The sequence below is a fragment of the Balaenoptera borealis genome (assembly GCF_965194805.1).
Source record: "Balaenoptera borealis genome assembly, chromosome: 17".
NCBI lineage: Eukaryota > Metazoa > Chordata > Mammalia > Artiodactyla > Balaenopteridae > Balaenoptera > Balaenoptera borealis.
In genome coordinates, this window is record NC_138876.1 from 7927297 (window position 1) to 7947945 (window position 20649).

The following is a 20649-nucleotide window of genomic DNA, read 5'->3' on the forward strand; positions in this document are numbered from 1 at the left end:
CTCCCCAGGCCTCCTCCTGGAGGGCAGAGCCCCAGTCCCCCGGCCGCCTCCAGACCCTCCGGCTCTTCTTGGTACCCCTCCTCCCATCACCCCAATGCACCCGGAGCTCCGGCCTTCCTGTTCCTCGCGACTTCCCGCTCCCCCGAATAGACCTCCCAGGTTTGCTTCCCCAGACACCCTGGAAGCCCTTCGGGAGAGGGAGCCCCGCTGGAAAGGACACAGCACGTGTTAGTTCTGACCCCGTCCTCATCTCTGGGCTGCTCCCCGTTGATGACAGCCTCCGCCCACCCCCGCTTCGCAAACCGTCAGAATGGCGCCGGCTGGGCTGGGGGGCGCGGGCGGGGAGACCGGGCGAGGAGCACGTCGGCTCCGGCGGCCTTGAGCACCGAGGCGCTCACATCTTCTGATTTGTTCCGGGCACTTGGCACGGGACTCAGTGAATTCCCGCTAGTCCTTCTCATGACTCCCGTCCTCCAGGGAGGCCCGGAGGCTTGGCCCCTACGCAGAGCCAGGCTCGCACCTGCCTGAAGAGAAGCGGCTTAGTGCCCAGATGGCCAAAAGCCTCCTTGTCTGAGGCCTGGTTAGGAAACCCGAGGGGTTTGGGTGCGGGAAACCGGGGGGCTGTGCTCGGAGGAGGAGGGCAGTGAGGGAAGCGGGCTCAGGCAGGGGAGGAGCTGGACCAGCCAGGGCTCAGCTGCCGGCTCCTTCCTCCTGGTCCCACAGGCTGGAACGTGACTTGTACCCGAGGTAGATGCAACGTGAGGCCAGGTGGCCAGGCACTTATACCGTCATCTTGGGGGCATGTGAAATCTTGCAGATGAAAAGGGGGCCATTGTGGGCCTATCAGCCAGCGTCCCAGCAGCGGGGGATGGGTGTTGTGGGCCCCGCTCCGTGTGTCTTGTGCTGTGTGCACGGCTTGGAGCAAATTCCCTTCTTAACCTTTCTTGGAGAAGGCGGCATAATGCAGCAGAAGGTCCTCGAATTAGCCACAATCGCCCTCTGGTGTCCATAATGGGCCACTGCGAGGAGGTGGGGTCCCTTGGGGAATGAGTGTGCTTTCCCGCTTGCCCCACCTGCCTCTCCAGCCCTGCCCCTACCAGCTGATGCCCAGGCCGCCAGCCCCCTCCCACATTAACCACCTGCCTTGTCCTCCCGCAGCACCTACGTTCCTGTCCCCACGAAGATCAAGGTGAAAAAGAATAAGGTGAGTCAAGGCTCAGGTGCCTTGTCCTCTGAGCTCAGCCTCGCTTTCAAGGCTCTGCGTGAGGACAGAGAGCACCGTCTCCCTGCTCTGCCAGCATCTGGCGGCGGAGAGCCGCTGGGACCCCGGGCTGGTGGGGGTGGTGGACCCCCTCTTAGAGAGTGGAGAAACGAACCCTGGAGAGGTTCCCTAAGCCTGGACCCTGGACCTGGAGCACCACCCGGGAGCTTGTCACCAATGCAAATCCTCAGGCCACCCCAGATCTGCTGAATCAGGAACGCTAGGTTTTTTCAAGCCCCCAAGGGATGCTGGTGCTGTTCGAGAACCACTGCCCTACAGCATGAGCATCTCAAAGCCAGACCTCATCACCTGTCTCCATATCTGCATCTTCCCCAGTGGGCCCTGGAATGGGGTTGGCTAAGACGTGGGCAAGGGGCAGAGGGATGAAGGAAATGAAGTGTCCACCGCACCAGAGCTTTGCATACACTGTCATGTGTAGATGGAGAGATCAGGTTCAGAGAGGTCAGGTAACTTGCCCAGAGACACAGCTAGTTCACTGTATGGCTGGAGCTGATGTCTTCCCGATGGTGGCTGTGTGACATTGAGCATGTCACTTAGCCTCTCTGAGCCTCGGTTTCCTCATCTGTAACATGAGGAGAGGGAGAGCTGGCATGTGGGGTCATTTTAGGGACTGGAGATCATTCAGGCCCATGTTAGGCAGAACGGGTGGCTCGGTGCCTTTCTGCAGCATGACAGGAGTGTCCTTGTCCCCAGCTCATGCTCTTCCCTGGAACCTTCTCCTGCAGCCTCATGTCCCACTCCTTGGCCTCATTTGATTGTACTTCAGATGTCACCTCGTCTGCAAGCCTTCACACCCCAGTGCCTTATCACCTTCTCTGCTTTGTTTTCTCTCCATGGTCTCATCATTCTTTTCTAGCATCCTCTCTGTCTCCGTGATTTAGGTCATGGTCCATCTTTTCCACTAGAACGTAACCCCCCCACCCCGAGTGCAGGGTTATGAGTTCCAGTCACAACAGGGTCCCCTGAGGTTACAATAGCATGTGGCACCTAACACATGCCTGGTATCCTTCTCCAGACCCCTCACCGTGTCCTCCCCTCCCGCAGATCCTGATTTACCACCCAGCCTTCATCAAGTACGTCTTCGACAGCTGGCTGCAGGGCCACGGGCGGTACCCATCCACTGGCATCCTCTCGGTCATCTTCTCACTGCACATCTGTGATGAGGTAGGACCCCCTCTCCCATGCCTGCCTGCGCCCCCCAGGGGGTCGGGGACTGAGGGCTCCTCATTCCGTGTTCTCAAGAGGGGCGGCGAGAGCGCCTGCAGTCAGGCAGACCTCCATCCCCCGTCCCGGCCCCGGCATAGCCTGTCTCTTCTAGAAGCTCCGATCCTGTCTCTACGGTGAGGCTTGCACTGTCTCCCGCACAGGATGTTTTGGGGAGTGGCCGTGTTCTCTTGGTGTGTGAGGTCCCCAGGCAGAGCCTGGCCCAGTAGGTGGAAGCTCAGATCTGGTCTGGGGGCGAAATAAGCATATCTTGCCCCCAGGAGCATATTATAATCGGGGGAGCTGTCTGGGGTTGTGGTTTCGATCTCAGTTGCTCACCAGAATCATCTGTGGAGCTAAATTCCAGCCCCCAGGCCACAGCCCAGCCCACTTCCACCAGAATTCCTGAGATTGGGAACCCGGCACCCAGGGGTTCCACTGTTCACCGAGGTTGAGAATCAGTGATTTTGCCAACCGTGCGTTTCCCATCGTGGACTCGCCTCTCCGTCCGCCAGCCTGGGCCTGGGTTTCCATCAACGATCTGGGGTGCTCGCTGCCCCTGGACAGTGAAGCAGGACGGGGACCACAGTGCCCCCCGCTTCTTCCCTGGCCCTGAGTTCAGGCAGGGCACTCCGCTGTCCCTTCTTGTCACGTACGGCCCATCCCCGCCCTCGCCCCGTCAGGCTCATCATTGGACACCGCAGGGAGGAGGGGTCGAGGGGGTAGCAAGGCCCACCCACCGTCTCTGCCTCGGTTGTTCTGCCACCATCTTCACCCGCCCTTCACCCCAGAAACCATACCTGCCTCTCGTCTCCCCACCAAGCCCCTACCTCCAGCTGGCTGGTCACAGAGCCTGTGGGCCTCTGCCTCAGAAATGCTCCTCCCATCCCTTACCGCGTGCTCTGGGGCAGGCCCGTGTCCCTGCTGGCATTTTCGGAAAAGGCTGCACTTGCCACGGAGCTGTCTCCTGCCCCTGGTGGGTCCCCGCCCCTGAAAGCTGTCTGCCACTCTGCGGCCCACATAGCTTTCCCTCTCCCTGGAAGCCCCTCCTCCCGTCCCTTCCTGGTCACCTTCTACTCATTTTTCAAGACCCAGTTCAAGTGTCACTTGGTTGAAAGAGCTCTCTCTGCTCTCTCCGGCTTCCTGCCTCTCTGTCCCCAGTGCTGAGGGAGCCCCGGCGTTAGCCCCTGTCCCCCACGGGGGCTCGGTTGGTGCTTGTTATAATTTAGGAGCGCCAAGGGCTGAGACCTGCCTCCTGCCTCCCTGATTGCGCCAGCATCCTCCTGAACTCTGATGGATTTAATGTAACTCCTGGCACAGAATAAGTGCTCAGTAAAAGTTTGTCATGCGTAAGAAGCACCCCCCCCGTGCCCCACCTACCGAACAGTGAGGACCCCTGGACCAGATGGGTGTTAGCCCAAAGGAAGACAAGGATCAGCTCCTACCGCCCACCTCACTGTGGTCATCACTCTTGGCCCCATTTTCCCTATGAGGAAAGTGAGGCTGAGAGAAGTGATTTGGCACTTGCACGGTGTATCAGCAAGAGGTAGAGCTGGGATTTGGGGCAGGCCGCTGGGCTTCGAAGCCCTGCTCCTCAAGCCTTGGAGAAGAGGTTGTGCCTCCCCAGAGGTGGACCCAGTACCCTCAGGGCCACCCACAAGCAGTAGCCTCCCACTGTGCCTTCTGGCATTGGACTTGACTTTTACTCAACTTGCCTTTGCTTCCCAAGCCTCTGGGAGTTCCAGGCTCCTGGAGAGGGGTTTATGTGAATCCTTGGAAGTGGTGTTTACAGAGTCTGAGGGTGCCTGCAGGCTGTCTCTGTTAGCGGGTCCACCTGCAGCCCTGCTGTCCGGTTCTCACCTTTGCTTTGCCTCGGCAGGTGGACTTGTACGGCTTCGGGGCGGACGGCAAAGGTAACTGGCATCACTACTGGGAGAACAACCCGTCGGCGGGGGCTTTTCGAAAGACGGGGGTGCACGACGGGGACTTCGAGTCCAACGTGACGGCCACCTTGGCCTCCATCCACAAAATCCGGATCTTTAAGGGAAGATGACGCTGTGAAGGGCTAAGGGCAGATGCACCAGAGCGCACCTCTCCACATCCAGCCCCAGCTTCTCGCCGGAGCCATTGCGCTCTGGGAACTTGGAGGGCCAGCCTCAGGGGTGTGCCCAAGTGCCCCTCGCAACCTCTTGCACCCCAACATTTGGCAGCATCTACTCAGCAAGGTTGCCGAGCCCTGCCGGGGCTGCAGAGCAAGTCTCAGAACCAGTCTGGGGTGGGGAGACCCCTCTCGCTGCTGTTCCGGGCTGGGGAAGGTGGGGAGAGGTCCAATCCGAAGATTCCCACATTCTAAAGAAGAGGATGGTCTCCTGGGGAGGACTCACAGAGACTCTCCTCTGCTGAGGGGTCCGGGGCCAACTCTCTGATTCTCGCTGGGAAGTTCCTGGGTGAGGATGACCCCCAGGACAGCCATGTGGGGCCTCCCTCACATGGTAGGACCACCCCGCCTCCCCTTTCTGCCCAAAGCTCATTTATGATGGCCAGGAAGGGCTCCTCACCCCAAAGGTCTTCAGAGACTCTAAATATCCAGATGTCTCTTTCCCAAGCTGCTGTTCCCTTGAGTAATCAATCTTTGTGGTTATCATGATGGCTGAGAGCAGATCTGACTCCTTCCATGTGCCTTTGTATTGGGGAGAGAGATGCATGCATTTGGCTGAAATGAGGCAAAAGCCCCAACTTGGGAAAGGGGACCGCAGCAGTGCACTCCCCTTACTTTGTAGCTGGGGACAGTTTTCTAGTTCCCTGAGCCAGCGTCTGAGTTGGGACAAAGCTCGGATGATACTTGGCTCCATCCAGAGGCCCATCAGCCATGGACTGTCCATTCTTATTTTCACAGACTGCTGGATTTGGTGCCCGTAACCTTCCAGAGCTGTGCAGGAGGCCGCCGCCAGCCAGCAGTTTCCCCCAGGGGTCTACGCTCTGGGCCAGATCCCTCCTGGCCACCTGTGTGGTGTCCTGGGGGTTGCAGGGTCATCCTAGGAACGTGACCATCAGAGGGGAGAAGTCATACCTCATCCTTCACGTCCCAGCTGCTCTTTCTTCCTTGTCAGCCTTCCTGATTATTTATTGTTCTGTTTTTAAAATTCAGCTGACATCTGCACTTTGTGACTCAATTGCTCTCGCTTCAGCTGGCAGCTGTGGTATGGGCGCTCAAAGCCAGTTTTGTAGGAATCCTCAGACTTGGGGTACCGTAGTGTTTAGGGCTTGAGGGCTTGCTGGTGGGCAGATCCTGGGGTGTCAGGTTGGTAGGTTTGTAGAATGCTCTGTACCTCCTTCTCTCCCAGTCCTACCTTTCTTCTTTCTCATTATGGGCTTAGATTCAGTCTCAGGCTAGGAATCGCCAAACCCAGCAGCACTGTCTTGGGGCCGGGTGGGGAGTAGAGTCACAGGCGTAAAAGGACAGTGATTTTTGGCTCCAGTTGCTGACATTTAATCAAAACAAAACAAAACAAAAAAAACCAGCCCGTTTTTTCTGTCAAGAGTATTTCCTAAAAGGCCACGGATACTTTGAGGAGTTGTGACCATGTCCTGGTCTGGGAAGCCAGGGGGCCACCTCCGCTGCTCCCTGCAGCCCTCTGGATAAGCCCTGCCCTCCCCAGCCTCACTTTCTCCCTCTGCAAATGGGGAGGGAGGAATTATGAAGGTCACGGACCACAGATGGCAACGGGCATGCACAAGCATCCGTAGAAGTCACACACCACGTTTTGTTTTTCCCCTGAGTCTCCGTATATGAGTATTTTCCTGGGGACAGGTTCCAGTTTTTATTCGATTCTCAAAGATTCAGGATCCAGAAAGTGTTTTTTAAAAGCTAACAAACAAAAACCTGTTCCAGCTTTAAAATTCTGCAAAATTGAAGACCCTCTTGACTGAGAAAAGGCTTGTAAATTGCTGTGAGGTCATTATTCCGAACATAAATCCTCAGAGGCTAGAGCTCATGGGAGTACTTGACGTGAAGAATTCAGCAAACGTGTTGGTCGGCTGATTAATCCCAGGGACAAACCTTGCAGAAAGGGACACTGGCGCAGGGAGCGGTGCGGGCTGACCCCTGAGCTCTCTCTCCCCTTCTCCTGAAAGCCAAGTCTGTTCAGGGTGATGGGGTCAGAGGGAGCACTCAGCTTTCCTGGATGTGCTGAGTCAGGTTCCCAGAGCAGACAGGTGTCCACAGCTGAGCTGCACGCCACCTGGGTCGGCCGCCTGGTCCCCACTCCACCTCTCCTTCCCACCAGGCTGTTCACTGTGAGATGCCTTTCAGCCCTTGGATCCCATTTTACAGATGAGAAAAGCAACGCCAGAGAAGGAAAGTGATTGCAAAAGTGAACCAATTGTGAAACAGATTTTGAGCCAAAATAGGGTGTTCTTGGCTCCACGCTATAACATCTAGAGGTGGGCTTTCCCAGCCAGGCTCATCCAGCCCCTCAAAGAACTGTAGTCGCTGTAGGTTTCGGACTACAAGCCTCTCACCACCGGGCTTCATTGTCAGGCTGCCCGCGGTGGCCCGAGGCAAGTGGTAACCTCGGCCTTCTCACACCGTCCTTCCGGTGGAGGAGATAGCATCATGCTCTCCCAGAGCTGGGGCAGATATCATCTTATGGCTTCACAACGGCCACCTAACCGAATGCAGCCAGCCATTGTGGCCGGGATCAACGCACCATTGCCTTAAACCAGCGGGGCCCACGCCGGGATGAAGGTGGCCGAGAACTGGACAAGGGTGTTTCCCACGGGGATTTGGCCATCAGTGGAGGACGAGAAGCACCCACACGGGGAGGCTCCTGCATGAACGGTGTACGCAGTCGGGTTCCCCGGGGCTCCGGGATCCCAGCCCAGGGCTCTGTCCACTCCGCGGGCAGAGAGCTCCTTGGAGACCAGCCCCGGGCACGAAGCAGAGGTGTCTCTGCCTGCAACCATCAATGCTGAGCCTGAAGCCGAAAGGCTGAACTGATGAGGGAGAGAGACGTCACCAACATCCCAGACATCTGACTCCCCCAGGGAGTAAGTCGGCTGCTTTCTCAGCTGGAGCAAAGCAGTGCCTGCAGCCACGCGACCCCTGGAGCCCCTGCTCTCACCCACCTGTAGGGGAACAAAGGAGCGTGGGTTTGTAGTAATCTGGGGAAGAGAAGAAAGTTCTTGAATTGATGCCTTTTGAAACCCTGGCTTCATCAGGCATCGTCCAGCAAACCACGTGGGCTGGGCTTAGTGGGAGAAGCCAGATCCAAGGAAATAGGACCTAAAAGAAGCCAGGTAAGAAGGGGGCAGGTGATTTTTGTCACGGGGAGTGGGGGTGGGTTCAGGGACCTGATGGCATCCCAGGCTCTGCCGTGGCCAGAAGGGCCAGCAAGAGGCCAATCCTACCTCGACGCAATCTGGGCCTCTGGATCAAAGGTGGAACAGAATCACAGAGAATATTTAGAACTGTGATGTTTGCTTTAACTGTTCTCTTCAAGGCAGCCTGAACCCAAAGGAAAAATGGAAAACTGAAAAGAGCTCACTCTCTCTCTCATGGTTGTGGTCGGAAATGCTTTCTCCAGGGAAGCCAAAGATGGCTGGACTCCAGCCACGTGCCATCAGGGACTGGCAACTGTCCTTGCTCCTCCAAAGAGTTCAGAGATATCACTGTGTCCATCATGGACATCTGGTTTGCAGCAGACGTGGCCTCAGGCCACTGGCTGGTCATCCTCTCCTGGGGTCTGAGCTAACAAGTTTTGAGCCCTCCTCGGGGGCAGTCCACGACACCTCTGCAAAAAAAAAGAAGAGGGTGTAGGAGGAACAGCGGGCCAGGCAAAACAGCATCACATAGTCTGTCCTTACCCAAAGCGCTGCATTTCCTACAAGCAGCCAGCCTCTGGCCTCCTGTTTCCCTCCCAGACCATCAGAGGTCCGTACTCGTGTTGAACTTGACCCCGTTGCTCAGCTTCTGAACTGCCATTGTCGCCCTCCTGCCCAACATCCTGGTCCAGACATCAGCTTTAACCTGGGAGCCCTCACTGGGCCCCGGTAGGATGGACATGGGTGCACCATCACGTTAGCACTTAACTGAATTCATGTCAAAGCCAAAGTTTCCTGAGCACTTTTTCCTCTTTGCAATCTTGTTGGGTTGGTTAGTGGTGTTTTAAAATCTGCTTCCTTTGCCCCCCTTTGCCTCACTCCCATGTTTTGCAGCTAAGTGTTTGTTCATCTGGATGCTTTTTGAATGAAGTTGGCAAGAGTCTGCCTTCCTCAGCCTCTGCTCTGTTTCTTACTTTTAATTTATTGTTGAACATTTCCAATGATCCGAATCAAAGTGAATAAAAAAGAGCTATTTTATTGTTTGGGTGTGTCTGTCGTTTTTCTGTGAGGGCTGTACCTTGGTGCTGTCTCTTGAGGTTTCCACTCAGGAGATGTTTTCAGTCCTAAAAAGACGCCTCCTGTGTTAGTGTCTGCCCTGAACCAAGTGCCCAGATGTTCAGGACATGGAGAGATGGCCTCTCCTCAGATGCAGCCATGCCTTCTCCCTGCTGTGTGACTGTGGTAAAGTCGCCCAACCTCTCTGAACCTCAGGTGCCTCATCTGTCCAGTGGGGACCACTCTACGGGCCAGCAGAGGGAGTGTGAAATGAAGAATAGATGCATTGTAGGAGGCTGGAGGAGACACAAGCCCGCTGCTCCAAGCGTTTGCTGAATGAAATAGCCCAATGTGGGCAGAGTTTGTGTCCATCCTTCCCAAAGAAGGCTCGTCCATGAATGGATGCAAGTCTGATCCAGAGTTGGCACAAACTGCCCAATTTTTAAAATAGATCCAACCATCCACTACCAGGACTCTGTAAAGCTGGTGTAAATAACACTACTTCCCGATTTGCGTGGCACATTACAGTTTGCACAACACCTCCCTAGGCACGATCTTGAACTCTCAGCAGCTCTGCAGAGCTGGTGAATGGGTGCAGGCAGTTGAGGCCAGAGGTAAAGTTCAAGCCAAGCCTTCCCTCTCCAGATCTGGGGCTCCCTGTTCTCTGCGGTGACACCTCCCGAGTCACTTGAGAAGTTTGTCTGTGGTGACTTTCTGAAGGCAGCCCCCGGAGGCAGGACGGTGCAGAGATTGACACAGGCGCCCAGGAGTCAAGCTGCCTGCGCTCCTACTTATTAGCTGTGTGAGTGTGAGCGAGTTACTTAACCTCTCTGCATGTTTCCTTATGGATAAAGTTGGGGTGATGAAGTGCCTCCCATACAAAGAGGCGTTGAGGGTTAAGTGAGTTATACCATACCTGGGACCTGCTCTCATCAATTGTTAACAGGCTTCCTGACCCTTCACTCCATCAGAGACCCATCTTACCCCGAATTTATTCCTAGTTGGTATCACATTAGAGCTGCAATGTGGACAAGTGGCCACGAGGTGCCGACACCTGGACCCCAGCCCCACTGGATGAGCTGGGCCAGGCAGGAACACATCACTCCACGGAGCCTCCAGCAGGGAAAGGGATCAGCCAGGGCCTCCACGGGGAGCCCCGAGGATCTAAAGGCACTTCTTTGCGACCCTTCAGGCACCCGCCAGAGACAAGCCAAAGCCAGCCTGCTCTGCACCACGCGACCCTTCCCACAAACGCAGGTCCCCAGGATTTGGTTGTGGGAACCCTGGGGAAATCCACCCAGCAGCACCCCTCAGGCTGCTCCAAACACGCACTTGATTGTTCAACAAAGAGCTAATGGAATAAAAAAAAAAAAGAACAAAATTTTGTCATTTACTACAACATGGATGGATTTGGAGGACATGACTCTAAGTGAAATAAGTCAGGCAGAAAAACAAATACTGCATGATATCACTTATACGTGGAATCTAAAATATACATCAAACTAGTAATAACAAAAGAGAAACAGACTCACAGATACAGAGAACAAACCAGTGGTTACGGGCTGGGATGGGGGGCAGAAATGTGGAGGGCATGGGGTGGGAGGAGGGAGGTACAAACTACTGGATGTAAGATAGACTCAAGGGTGTACTGTACAACACGGGGAATATAGACAATATTTTGTGATAACTGTAAATGGAAAGTAACCTTTAAAAATTGTATAAAAATTATTTTAAAATTAAAAAAATTAGTTAAATTTTAAAAAATAGATTAAAAACCAACCAAAAAAAATTTCTAATTTCTTTTTACTTTCTACCATAAGGATCTTTACATGTACACAAAGATTGAAAGGATGAGAGTATATGATCCCAGGTGTCAGATTCAACGATCCTCAGTGTTTTCCACATACGCCCCCTCATTTTTTCTTTTCCTTTCTTTTTCATCATCATTTTTTGTATCCAGCTGTGTTTAGGGATCTGCTTCAGATGTCATTTGGCCCCTGTGCGTGAGTGAGTAGGTCTCTCAGAGCGTGCCTGTCCCATCCACCTGAGTGTCACCCACCAAGTGGAGGTGTCCCCAGGCCCTCTGACGCCCTGTCCTCCAAATGCCTTTGGAAGGTGGTTTATTTACACCAGGATTCACTAAAGTCATGTCACCAAAGGTCTGTCCCTTCCTAAGCAAGGAGGTCATATGAGGTCCAGGATGCTGTGCTTCTAAGGGCCTGAGAAGAAACAGCGCCACTGATTTGTGGGTCCCTCTGTACCCACTGGGGAAGGGCCAGCTTCTCCTTCGCTTCTGCTTCGTTCACTGAGTCAGCACCCACCAAACACCTTTGGGGCTCAGGTACTAACCAGCCCTACTTCATCAATATCCATCTGTGGGACGATGATGGTGATGCATTTTTCCCCTCTCCCCCCCGCCCCGCCCCCAATGCCCACCGCTGGGTCTGTCCAAACCCTGGAGCCCTGAAGAGCAAGACGATGCCCCTTCCACATGTCAGAGTCACAGCTCTTTGGTCATCTTCAGCTGAAGCATCAGGTCCTCATGGAATCAGCAAATTCCAGGTAACCTGCTTCTCAGAGATGCTAGGCACCTCGCCACACCTTTTATCTGTGGTCACGTGGAAGGATTCAGAGACTGGTTACACTCAACTCCAGTCCCACTGCTATGGACTGAATTGTGTCCCCAAAATCCATATGTTGAAGCCTTCACCCCCAGTGTGATGGTATTTAGAAATGAAGCCTTTGGGAGATGATTAGGTTTAGATGAGGCCCCATAATGGGATTAGTGCCCTTATAAGAAGATACATAGTGAGAAGGCAGCTCAGCAAAACCAGATCCCAGCTGGGCTCTGGGAAGCACATCCCTCCCCCAATCTCTCCCCCAATCCGGATCTCCACGTGGCTCACTGCTCAGGCTGTCCTGGCTGCTGCAATCAGGGATAGAAAAGTCCGTTCAATTGGATGAGATAAGCAAAAGGGAATTGAATATTTTGCTCCAGTTCTAAGCCGCACTCTCCAATTCAGCTTGACCCGAAGTACAATTAGCATTTGATTTTGACTGGCTCCTGAAGCAATCTCGCCATGAGCCCAGAGCTCAGGACAGTAAGGTGGGCTTGAGGCCCTAAGGCCCCAGCCATTTGGAATCAGAGACCTGGACCTTGTCAGGCTATGGACCTTGGAGGCCGTGGATCTGGCTGGAAGCCTGCAGGCCGAGGGCACAAGTTGGTAGAAACTCACATCACCAATTTGCAGTCTGCCGCGACTGAGGGAAAGTAGGCAGCAAGACGGTGGGTACCAGTGATAGGGAAAGGGAAAGTGTTGCACCCAGATGGCACACGCTGCAAAGGAAGGTTTGGGGAGTGGGTGTGTGTGATGTCCAGAAACATCAGTGCGGCCAGCGGAGACATGCTCCTCACCCTGGACACTGCTGCTGAGAGCTGGACGTGAGTGGCCATAGGCTGGGGTGGCAGTCGTGTCCACAGGACCCTCCAGGCACGTCTCACAAGACAGGGCAACGAGCTACCAGCCTCTTTTCAGGGCCAGGCATCCCCTGGATGCCACATGCCCAGCACACTTCCTGGCTTGCCCAAGACCTCTGCAAAGGGTCCTGATTGCTATCAATTCAGAACATCCTTTCTCCAGCCCTGGGGAAGGGGTGCTTACGTATAACCTATTACTGTGGTAAGTTGAGTGCCCTGAGAGCACCTTCAGATCCACGTACGTCCAGGCTCAGCTTCCTATGGGGACCGACCAGTTCTGAGAACTCCTTCCCCTCCGTGTTTTAAAACATTTGGACTGGCTTTCCTGAAACTTTATCCAAAACAGGGAGCTAGAGGTGGTGTAGATTTGCGGATCGCTGGACGATCCCTTTCCTTTGTAAGTCCCCCAAGAAGGACGCTTGTCTGTTTCACGGGCACACACAGGTCCTGGGAGTCAAAGACCCGGATTCAGACATGGACCTTTTCTGTAAAGTAGGAACGATGATTCCTGATTTGCCTGTCTCACGCGAGTGTATGAGAAACTAACATACGTTATGTGCACATACACTTCATTTGATAAATATGTACCGAGAGCCACTGGGGGCTGGGCAAGACAGGTTCTGTGACATCAGAAGGCCACAGTCTTATAGGGGGACAACAGTAACACCAGGAAAAGTGGGAGATTATTAATAATGATCATAGTTCCCTTTCACACGCTGTCTAAGTGCTTTGCCTACGTTAGTCTCATTTAATCCTGCAGCAATCCTGCCAAGAGGCACTGTTCCTTCTAGAGGAGAATTTAACAAGGAAACTGAGATTCCAGGAGATGAAGTAACTTGCCAGGGTGGGAGGGGTAGAGCCAGGACTTCAACAGCAAGGTGCTGAGTTCCCCCACAAGAGTGTGAGGACAGGGGACTGTCTGCTTTGCTCCAAACTGAAGCACTTTGGAGATGAACCCTCACGGAGTGGTTGCCCTGCCCTGGGAGCTGCCAAACTTTCACTGTGATCTTGGCCAAGAGCCTGACCAGAACACCGAGAGACAGTGGCCACCAGAGGGTGCAATGGAATCGCCTTCAGCCGGATTTTCAACACAGAAAGGGTTTGAAAACCACATGAAAAAACTCACACACCCAGGTCAGAACTTAAAAAGACTTGGCTATTATCAAGTCCACAACCTCCAGATAAGGAGATTGAGATCTTTGTCACTCAGCCAAGAGAACTGGGTCAAGAGGAAAAGTCTGGACGCAGTTGGAAAAGGTCAAAAGCCCAAGCAAATGAGGACTGGCTAAAAAGCTTTACATGGTGCCGCATCGTCACACAGCGTAGCTGGGCCCAGGCCCCTGCTGTACCTGCAGACCTCAGAATTTCACTAGCTTCAAACTCCCACCCTTTCTCTGCGACTCATTCTAATCTATGGGGTAAACCTGATTTCTTGGACTTAGTTTCTTAACCTGTAGAATGAGTATTAAATGAAAAAGTATATGGAAAGCAAAGATGGCAGCATCACATTTTCTGAGTTCTTTCTCTGTACCAGGCATTCATCAGGCATTTTCTCATTCAGTTCTCACAAGAGCCCCTTGGATGCGATAGTGCTACCGCCTTCACGGACGATCTGAGGCTCAGAGACTGTTGGCTACTTGCCTGTGGCCACATACTCCATCAGTCAGGATACAACAGCCTAGTGCTGCAGCAACAAATAAGCCCGAGAATCCCAGTGACTTAGAACAGAGGACAGAGGTGTATTTCTTGCTGTGTCAGAGTCTGATGGGTTTGGCAATTTCCCTACATGGGCCCTCCATGTGGTGACTCGGGCTCCCCTGTTGTTTTCATCTTGTGACAGTACCAGCTTCAACTTCAATCCGTGGCCTTCAAGGTCACTGGCAAGGGGACAAGGGGATGGAGATGACTCACTAAATCTTAACTTGGAGTCCACACCCACCACTTCCACTCAAGGTCTAGTGGCCAGAGCTACCCATGTGGTCCAAACAAAACTGCAAGGGAGGCTGGGAATACGGTGGAGTGTCTAGGATAGTAGAGGAGCAGTATCTCCACCCATGTCTTTCCTTGACGTCACAGACATCAGAGAGCTGCTGGTGAGAGGCGGCCTGGCTCTGCCCTGTGAGTCCTGAGTGTACCTGGGCAGAGCCCTCCATTCTGCAGGCTCAGCAAAATGCAGACAGGCCAGCTCGGACCCTAGGGAAGGACCCCAGAGACAGGGGTAGTGGAATCAAGACTGTTCAGCCTAGTCTTCATCAATGCCTTCTATTATCCGAAGGGCTGTCGTGCAGATGAGAAGCTTGGTGTGTCCAGGCGGCTGTTAGCATTACCTTTGTCCGGCTCCTTCTGTGCAAGATGGTTCTTCCCAATGTGGACGCCCTCAGTGATGGCATGAGCTGCTGTCTCAGGAAGGAAGTGAGCTCTCTTTTGGTAGCTGTCTGAGCAAAGGCCAGAGAACCACTTTTGGTAGATGCTAAGAGCAATTTGGACGTCAGGAAAGACACACTGGGAAGAGAGGGTGGATTTTGCCAGTGACTCCAAGCCGTTCCCATTCTTGCAGACAGCATGGCAGCTGGACCACACACTGGCTCCGGGGTCTCCGTTTCCAGATCTGTACGCTGGAGGATCTGGACAAAATCTATGTGTTTCAAGCCTTTATACCGAAGGACATCTAATCTCCTACTTGCCCAAAGTCACAAACAGAAGTTCCCTGAGGCCAGGAACGGTGTCTATTTCTTCCCTTCTGAATTCCCTGCTCCTAGCACAGTAGCAGGCATGTGGTAGGCACTCAAAAATTGTGTTGCTTGACTAAGTGGGCCTTTGGGAATTTATTCAATTTAAATAGAATGAATGCTAACATTTATTAAGTATCTCCCATGTTCCAGTCTGTTTGTAGTGTTTGCAGGATGTCACTTACCTGCTACGCAATTCCGGGGGCAAGTCTTCTTCCTGGCATGCACATTTTACAGATAAAAAAGAAAGAGAAACACAAACACAACACTGAAAATGGTCATCAAACCACAAGAGAGGAAGGGAAGAAAAAAACCTGCTAAAACAAACCCAAAACAGCCTCTGTGCAGAACAGTATGGAGGTTCCCTAAACAACTAAAAATAGAACTACCATATGATTCTGCAATCCTACTCCTGGGCATATGTCCGGAGAAAAACATGGTCCGAAAGGACACATGCACCCCAGTGTTCATTGCAGCACTATTTACAATAGCCAAGACATGGAAGCAACCTAAATGCCCATCGACAGAGGAATGGATAAAGAATATGTGGTACATGTATACAGTGGAATATTACTCAGCCATTAAAAAGAATGAAATAATGCCATTTGCAGCAACCTAGATGGACCTAGAGATTGTCATACTGAGTGAAGTAAGTCAGACAAAGAAAGACAAATATCATATGATTTACCTTATATGCAGAATCTTAAAAAAAATGATACAGATGAACTTATTTACAAGGCAGAAACAGACTCTCAGAGAACTTGTTGCTGGGGAGAAGGGTAGGGGGGAGGGATAGTGAGGGAGTGTGGGATGGACATGTGCACACACTGCTATATTTAAAATGAATAACCAACAAGGACCTACTGTATAGCACAGGGAACTCTGCTCAATATTATGTAACAACCTAAATGGGAAAAGAATTTGAAAAAGAGTAGATACATGTATATGTATAACTGAATCACTTTGCTGTACACCTGAAACTAACACAACATTGTTAATCAACTATACACGGAGTTAAAAACCCCACCAGAACTCTGAGAGGTAAACCGCCTTGCCCAGGGGCACACAGCTCATCGGCAGCAGACCCTGAATGCAAACCAGGCAGTCAGGCTCTGAGCCTGCGCTCAGAACCCCTAAGCTCCTTGCAGTGTCTCCCAAAATAGCTGTCAGACACCTTTGAGGCACCTAAGGCCGTGGGACATACAGAGGACAAGCTCCTGGAGATAAAATATGCTAGGAATGAAATGAGTCATGACTAAGGATTCTGTGTGCTCCACCCGCCACCAAGGCCGTGGGGACAGGGAGCTCAGCTTTGCTCTAAACCAAGGCATTTTGGAGGTGAGCCCTGTGGGCTGATTCATCACAGAAAAGCCAGCCCAGTCAGGGGAATGCCCAGGGATGCCAGAAGGTTAATTTTCACCTTGGCCAAGAGTGTTGACCAGACTGGGGTGGAGGGTGCAGCCGTACTGGTGCAGCCCCAAAAAGAGAAGATGGTCACACTCAGCTGGGCGCTGAGGGTAAAATAGGAGTTTACCAAAAAGGGAAAATAAGGGAAAGGGCCTCCCCAGCTGAAGGGCCAGCTTCTGTGGCATGCCTCCTTCCTCTCTGATTCCTTCTTGGCCCTTTGCAGGTTCCCCATCTCCCACTTCATCTTCATATATCTGGGCTTCCTAAGATGCCACCTTTGGTCCTCTTCTTACAAACTACAGTCACACTGTTCCTCACTGCTGGTGCCACGACTCTCTATTTTTTCCCTTTCTCCTCCCTCAGACCCACATATCCATCTGTCTTCTGCTTATCTTCCTTTCTATGTCCCAAAGCCCTTCACCTTCCACAAATCCAAACCAAATCCATCGTCTTCCTCCCTTGCTCTTTCTCCTGGGGTCTCCACTGGCCTCCCTGGTCTGCAAAACAGATGTGCAAGGTAGCATCCCTGGGTCTCCCTCTCTCTCACCCACCACAGCTATCCCAGCCCCAAACCCTGTCCATTCTGCTTCTATAACACGTATTGCTCACAGCTACTCTTCTCCCCAGCTCCGTTCCCTCAGCCCCCATTAAGCCTTCCTTATTACCTTCCAATTAGATAACATCAAGGACCTGCTAGCTATAAAGCCCTCTCTCTGCTACTCATCTTGTCACTCTCCAATTCATTATCCACATGCATGTAGAGTAATCTACTAAAACCCAAACTTGATTGTATCAGTCAGCTATTGTCATCCTAATGTTTGTAGCAGTGCTATTCAAATAGCCCAAAGGTGGAAACAACCCAAGTGTCTGTCAACAGAAGAGTGGGTAGATTGTGATGTACACACACAACGGAATATTATTCAGCCATAAAAAGGAATGAAGTACTGATACACGCTGCAATGTGGATGAACCCCGAAAATATTATGCTAAGCAAATGAAGCCAGACACAAAAGGTCACATATGATATGATTCCATTCTTGTGAACTACCCATACTTTGTCAATCCAGAGACAGGAAGGGCTGGAGGTGGGGTCAGGGGGAGGGCTGGGAGTAACTGCTCAGCAGGTACAGAGGTATATTCTGGGTTGATGCAAATGTCATGGAACTAGATAGAAGCGGTAATTGCACACCATTGTGAAAGTACCACATGCCACTAGATAGTATACTTTAAAATGCTTACTTAAATATTATCTAGATTTCACATAAGTTAAAAGATTAGAAAAGTAATCAATAATTGTTTTCCTATACTCTCCCATTTGATGAGCCTTATGAGGGGGGCAGAATATGGATGAATAATCCCTTTTTATGGACGTGGAAACCAGGGCCCAGGGTGTTAAAGGCTTGCTCAGAGTCTAACAGGGTCTTAGCAGCAGGAGAAAGATTGGACCAGATTCCCTGACTGTCCAGCTTTGGGGAAGAATCTAGGGGCCAGTGTTTGCATCACTGGGCCCATGGCCAGAGGTTAGGGAGACAGGAGCCCACTCTGGGCGGAGTCTCTGGGCAGCTGTCCAGCCTTGTGTCCAATGGGTAGGGGATTCTTTTCGAAGCCCCGAAGGAAGGTGTCCAGGTTACACATTCCCCACAGCCGGGTCTCTGCGAAGGGAGAGGAGGGACGGGGAGAAGGCGGAGAGGGCATGTCAGGACCAGAGACAACGAGAGAGAAAAGCTGGCCTTGCAGGGTTTCATTTAAGTTTTCTAAAGAAATTGGAGCCCGAGAATTGTTCCAGAAATAGAGCTGTGACTGCAGGCACGTCCTGGAAATCCGACTTCCTGTTACAAACACGTGTCTTCCCTTTACCAGTTGAACTTTCCGAATAAAGGTAGAAAATGAACAGCGCAGCCTCTCCAGGTCATAGTTGCATAAACAGTGGAAGTTTCTCCGTCCTGACGCACGTAGGCACGGCTGAGAATGGAAGGTTAGAAAGAGCAGAGCTGATCAGGTGATGTCTCCAGTCAGATTCTTCCCCGGGGTGTCCGAGTCCCTGGGAAACCAGGTCCCAGCCCAGGTGACCAAAGCCTTGTCCCAGCCCCGTCCCCGACCTGCAGCTCTGCCAGCCGTCTCCTTGCTGGCCTGCCGTGGACCACCTCCCTTCCTGCTTTGGTGCCAACTGGCTGGATGGGGCCAGGAGCAGCCTTCTGGGCCACGGGAAAGTCATCCACTGCCCTCTCAGCTCTGTCTGGAGGATGCATCACCCCTTCTCTCCTGACACCCACATCTCATGTCTCATCGTGCTGCCAGAACTCCCAGGACAGCCATCCATCCTCAGGAGAACATGCTTATTCCACACCAAAATCGTTTCTTTGCGGACTTCCCTGGTGGTCCAGGGGTTAAGACTCCACGCTTCCACTGCAGGGGGCACGGATTCGATCCCTGGTCAGGGAAGTCCCACATACCGTGTGGTGCAGCCAAAAAATTCTAAAAAATAATAAATAAAATGGTTATTTAAAAAAAAAAAATTGTTCCTTTGCCTTCCTGTCTACCTTGTCCCATGGGCAGCTCTTAGTCAGGGTTGGGGGAGTCTTCCTTGTGTTCTCACAGTACCTGGCAGCTGGCAGGTGCTCGGGCAGTGCTGGCTGAATGGGAAAAGGCATCCCTTTAAAAATGCTGGCTGGATAGGCGAACAGGTAAATGGAAGAGATGAAGCTGAACGTGAAGGATGGGGGGCGAGAAGTGTGAAGATCGGAGAGTCCTCCCTGAGTCATTCCAGACTCACTGGAAAGCCATAGGATTGCCCTGTCCCTTCTCTGACCCTGGTTCTCTCGGCCATAAAGTAAGGGCTTTGGGCAACCCGATCCCAGAAGGCCTCTCCTGATCTGATCCTCTACGAGACTCGGAGCCTGGGGCCTTAGGTGGCATGGAGGGGGTTTTCCCAAGGCCGAAGTCTCAGGGCAGCAGTTTTGGACCAAGATACATCACCTGGAAGGATCCACCTGGGGTAGGGATGGAGGGTGGACAGATCGGGGGGTACTTTGTGCTAAGAGTCAGGGGTCCCCAGGAATATCACGTAGTATTCCAAATTCTGACTTTCCCCTTATACATTCGTGTCCACAATCATATTTGCTGCTTGCACCCGTGCATACAGCCGGGAGCAGAGGCCACCAGATCCACGTTTAGGGAGGAGCGGTGGCTCATCCAAGACCTCACAACACATAGCACTGCCATCCTTCATTAGGCTTTGAAGGTCTCTGTTCACATGCAAAACTGACCCAAGAGAAAGCGCTCAGTAAGTCCAGATGCCCGGGACCCTTTGTGTAAATTACTTGGCATGCCAGCCTCAGTGCAACAAAGTGATGGCCGATCGGTGCTGGCGGGGCGAGGAAAACAGTGACAGGCTTGACACCAAGCATGCTCCTTCCTGCCCTCCTGTTGAGATTTTTCAACTTCTCAACTTGAAAACTTCCCTGTCACTGAAGACAGCCAGAGTTCCTTGTGAGGGCCCTGCCTCTTGCCAACCTCTCCAGCCTTCTGCATCTTGCACACTCCTTCTCCCCTCCTTCTCTCGGACACCTGCCCTCCTATGCCCCACATCTCATCACACCCCACCTCCATGCCTACACCCTGTCTACTGCCGCCTCTGATGTCCTTTTCTATAAGACCAACTCCTTTCCAGTCCTGATGTTTATTTCCAGCCAGAACTGGTCCCTTCTGTCCTCTGTCCCCCTGGGCTAACGACAGTGCTAGTTGTACTAGCACGCAGTACAACTTGCTAAAACAGTGTGGTTCCCCGCCCCCCTCTCCCCTCCCCCATCACACGGTTCACGGGGGCTTTTAGCTTTGTACCCTCAGTGCTTCCCATATTGCCCCGCACTTAATCAATTCTGTAGTATATCTATAATAACAGCTGACATTTATCGGGTGCAGATTATGGGCCAGGCGCTGTACTGGTTCCCCCCATAGATGAACCCATTGAAGGTGCACGACTATGGGCAGGGTTGCTCCTGGCCTGTTGCTTGTAGAGACAGCCTTGAGCAGCGACCGATATGCAGCCTGCAGCAGTGACTGTGCGTGGTGACCCTACCTGTAATGTAGACACCATCATTATCATTGTCACCATCGTCACCATCATCATCAGCCCCATTTTATAAATGAAGAGTGAGAGGCACAGAGAGCTT

General features: G+C 52.5%; 1 protein-coding gene across 3 annotated transcripts in view; it reads left to right on the top strand.

Moving 5' to 3' along the window:
• ST3GAL1 (ST3 beta-galactoside alpha-2,3-sialyltransferase 1) overlaps nt 1-8850 on the top strand; it is an 84661-nt gene extending 75811 nt beyond the window's left edge. For all 3 annotated transcript variants that reach the window (XM_082364001.1, XM_082364000.1, XM_082364002.1), the window contains 3 exons: nt 1159-1204; nt 2327-2446; nt 4365-8850. In XM_082364001.1, coding sequence (XP_082220127.1) covers nt 1159-1204; nt 2327-2446; nt 4365-4538 — 340 coding nt within the window. In that variant the 3' untranslated portion in view covers nt 4539-8850. The remainder of the gene's footprint in view (nt 1-1158; nt 1205-2326; nt 2447-4364) is intronic.
• The last annotated feature ends 11799 nt before the right edge of the window (nt 8851-20649 follow it).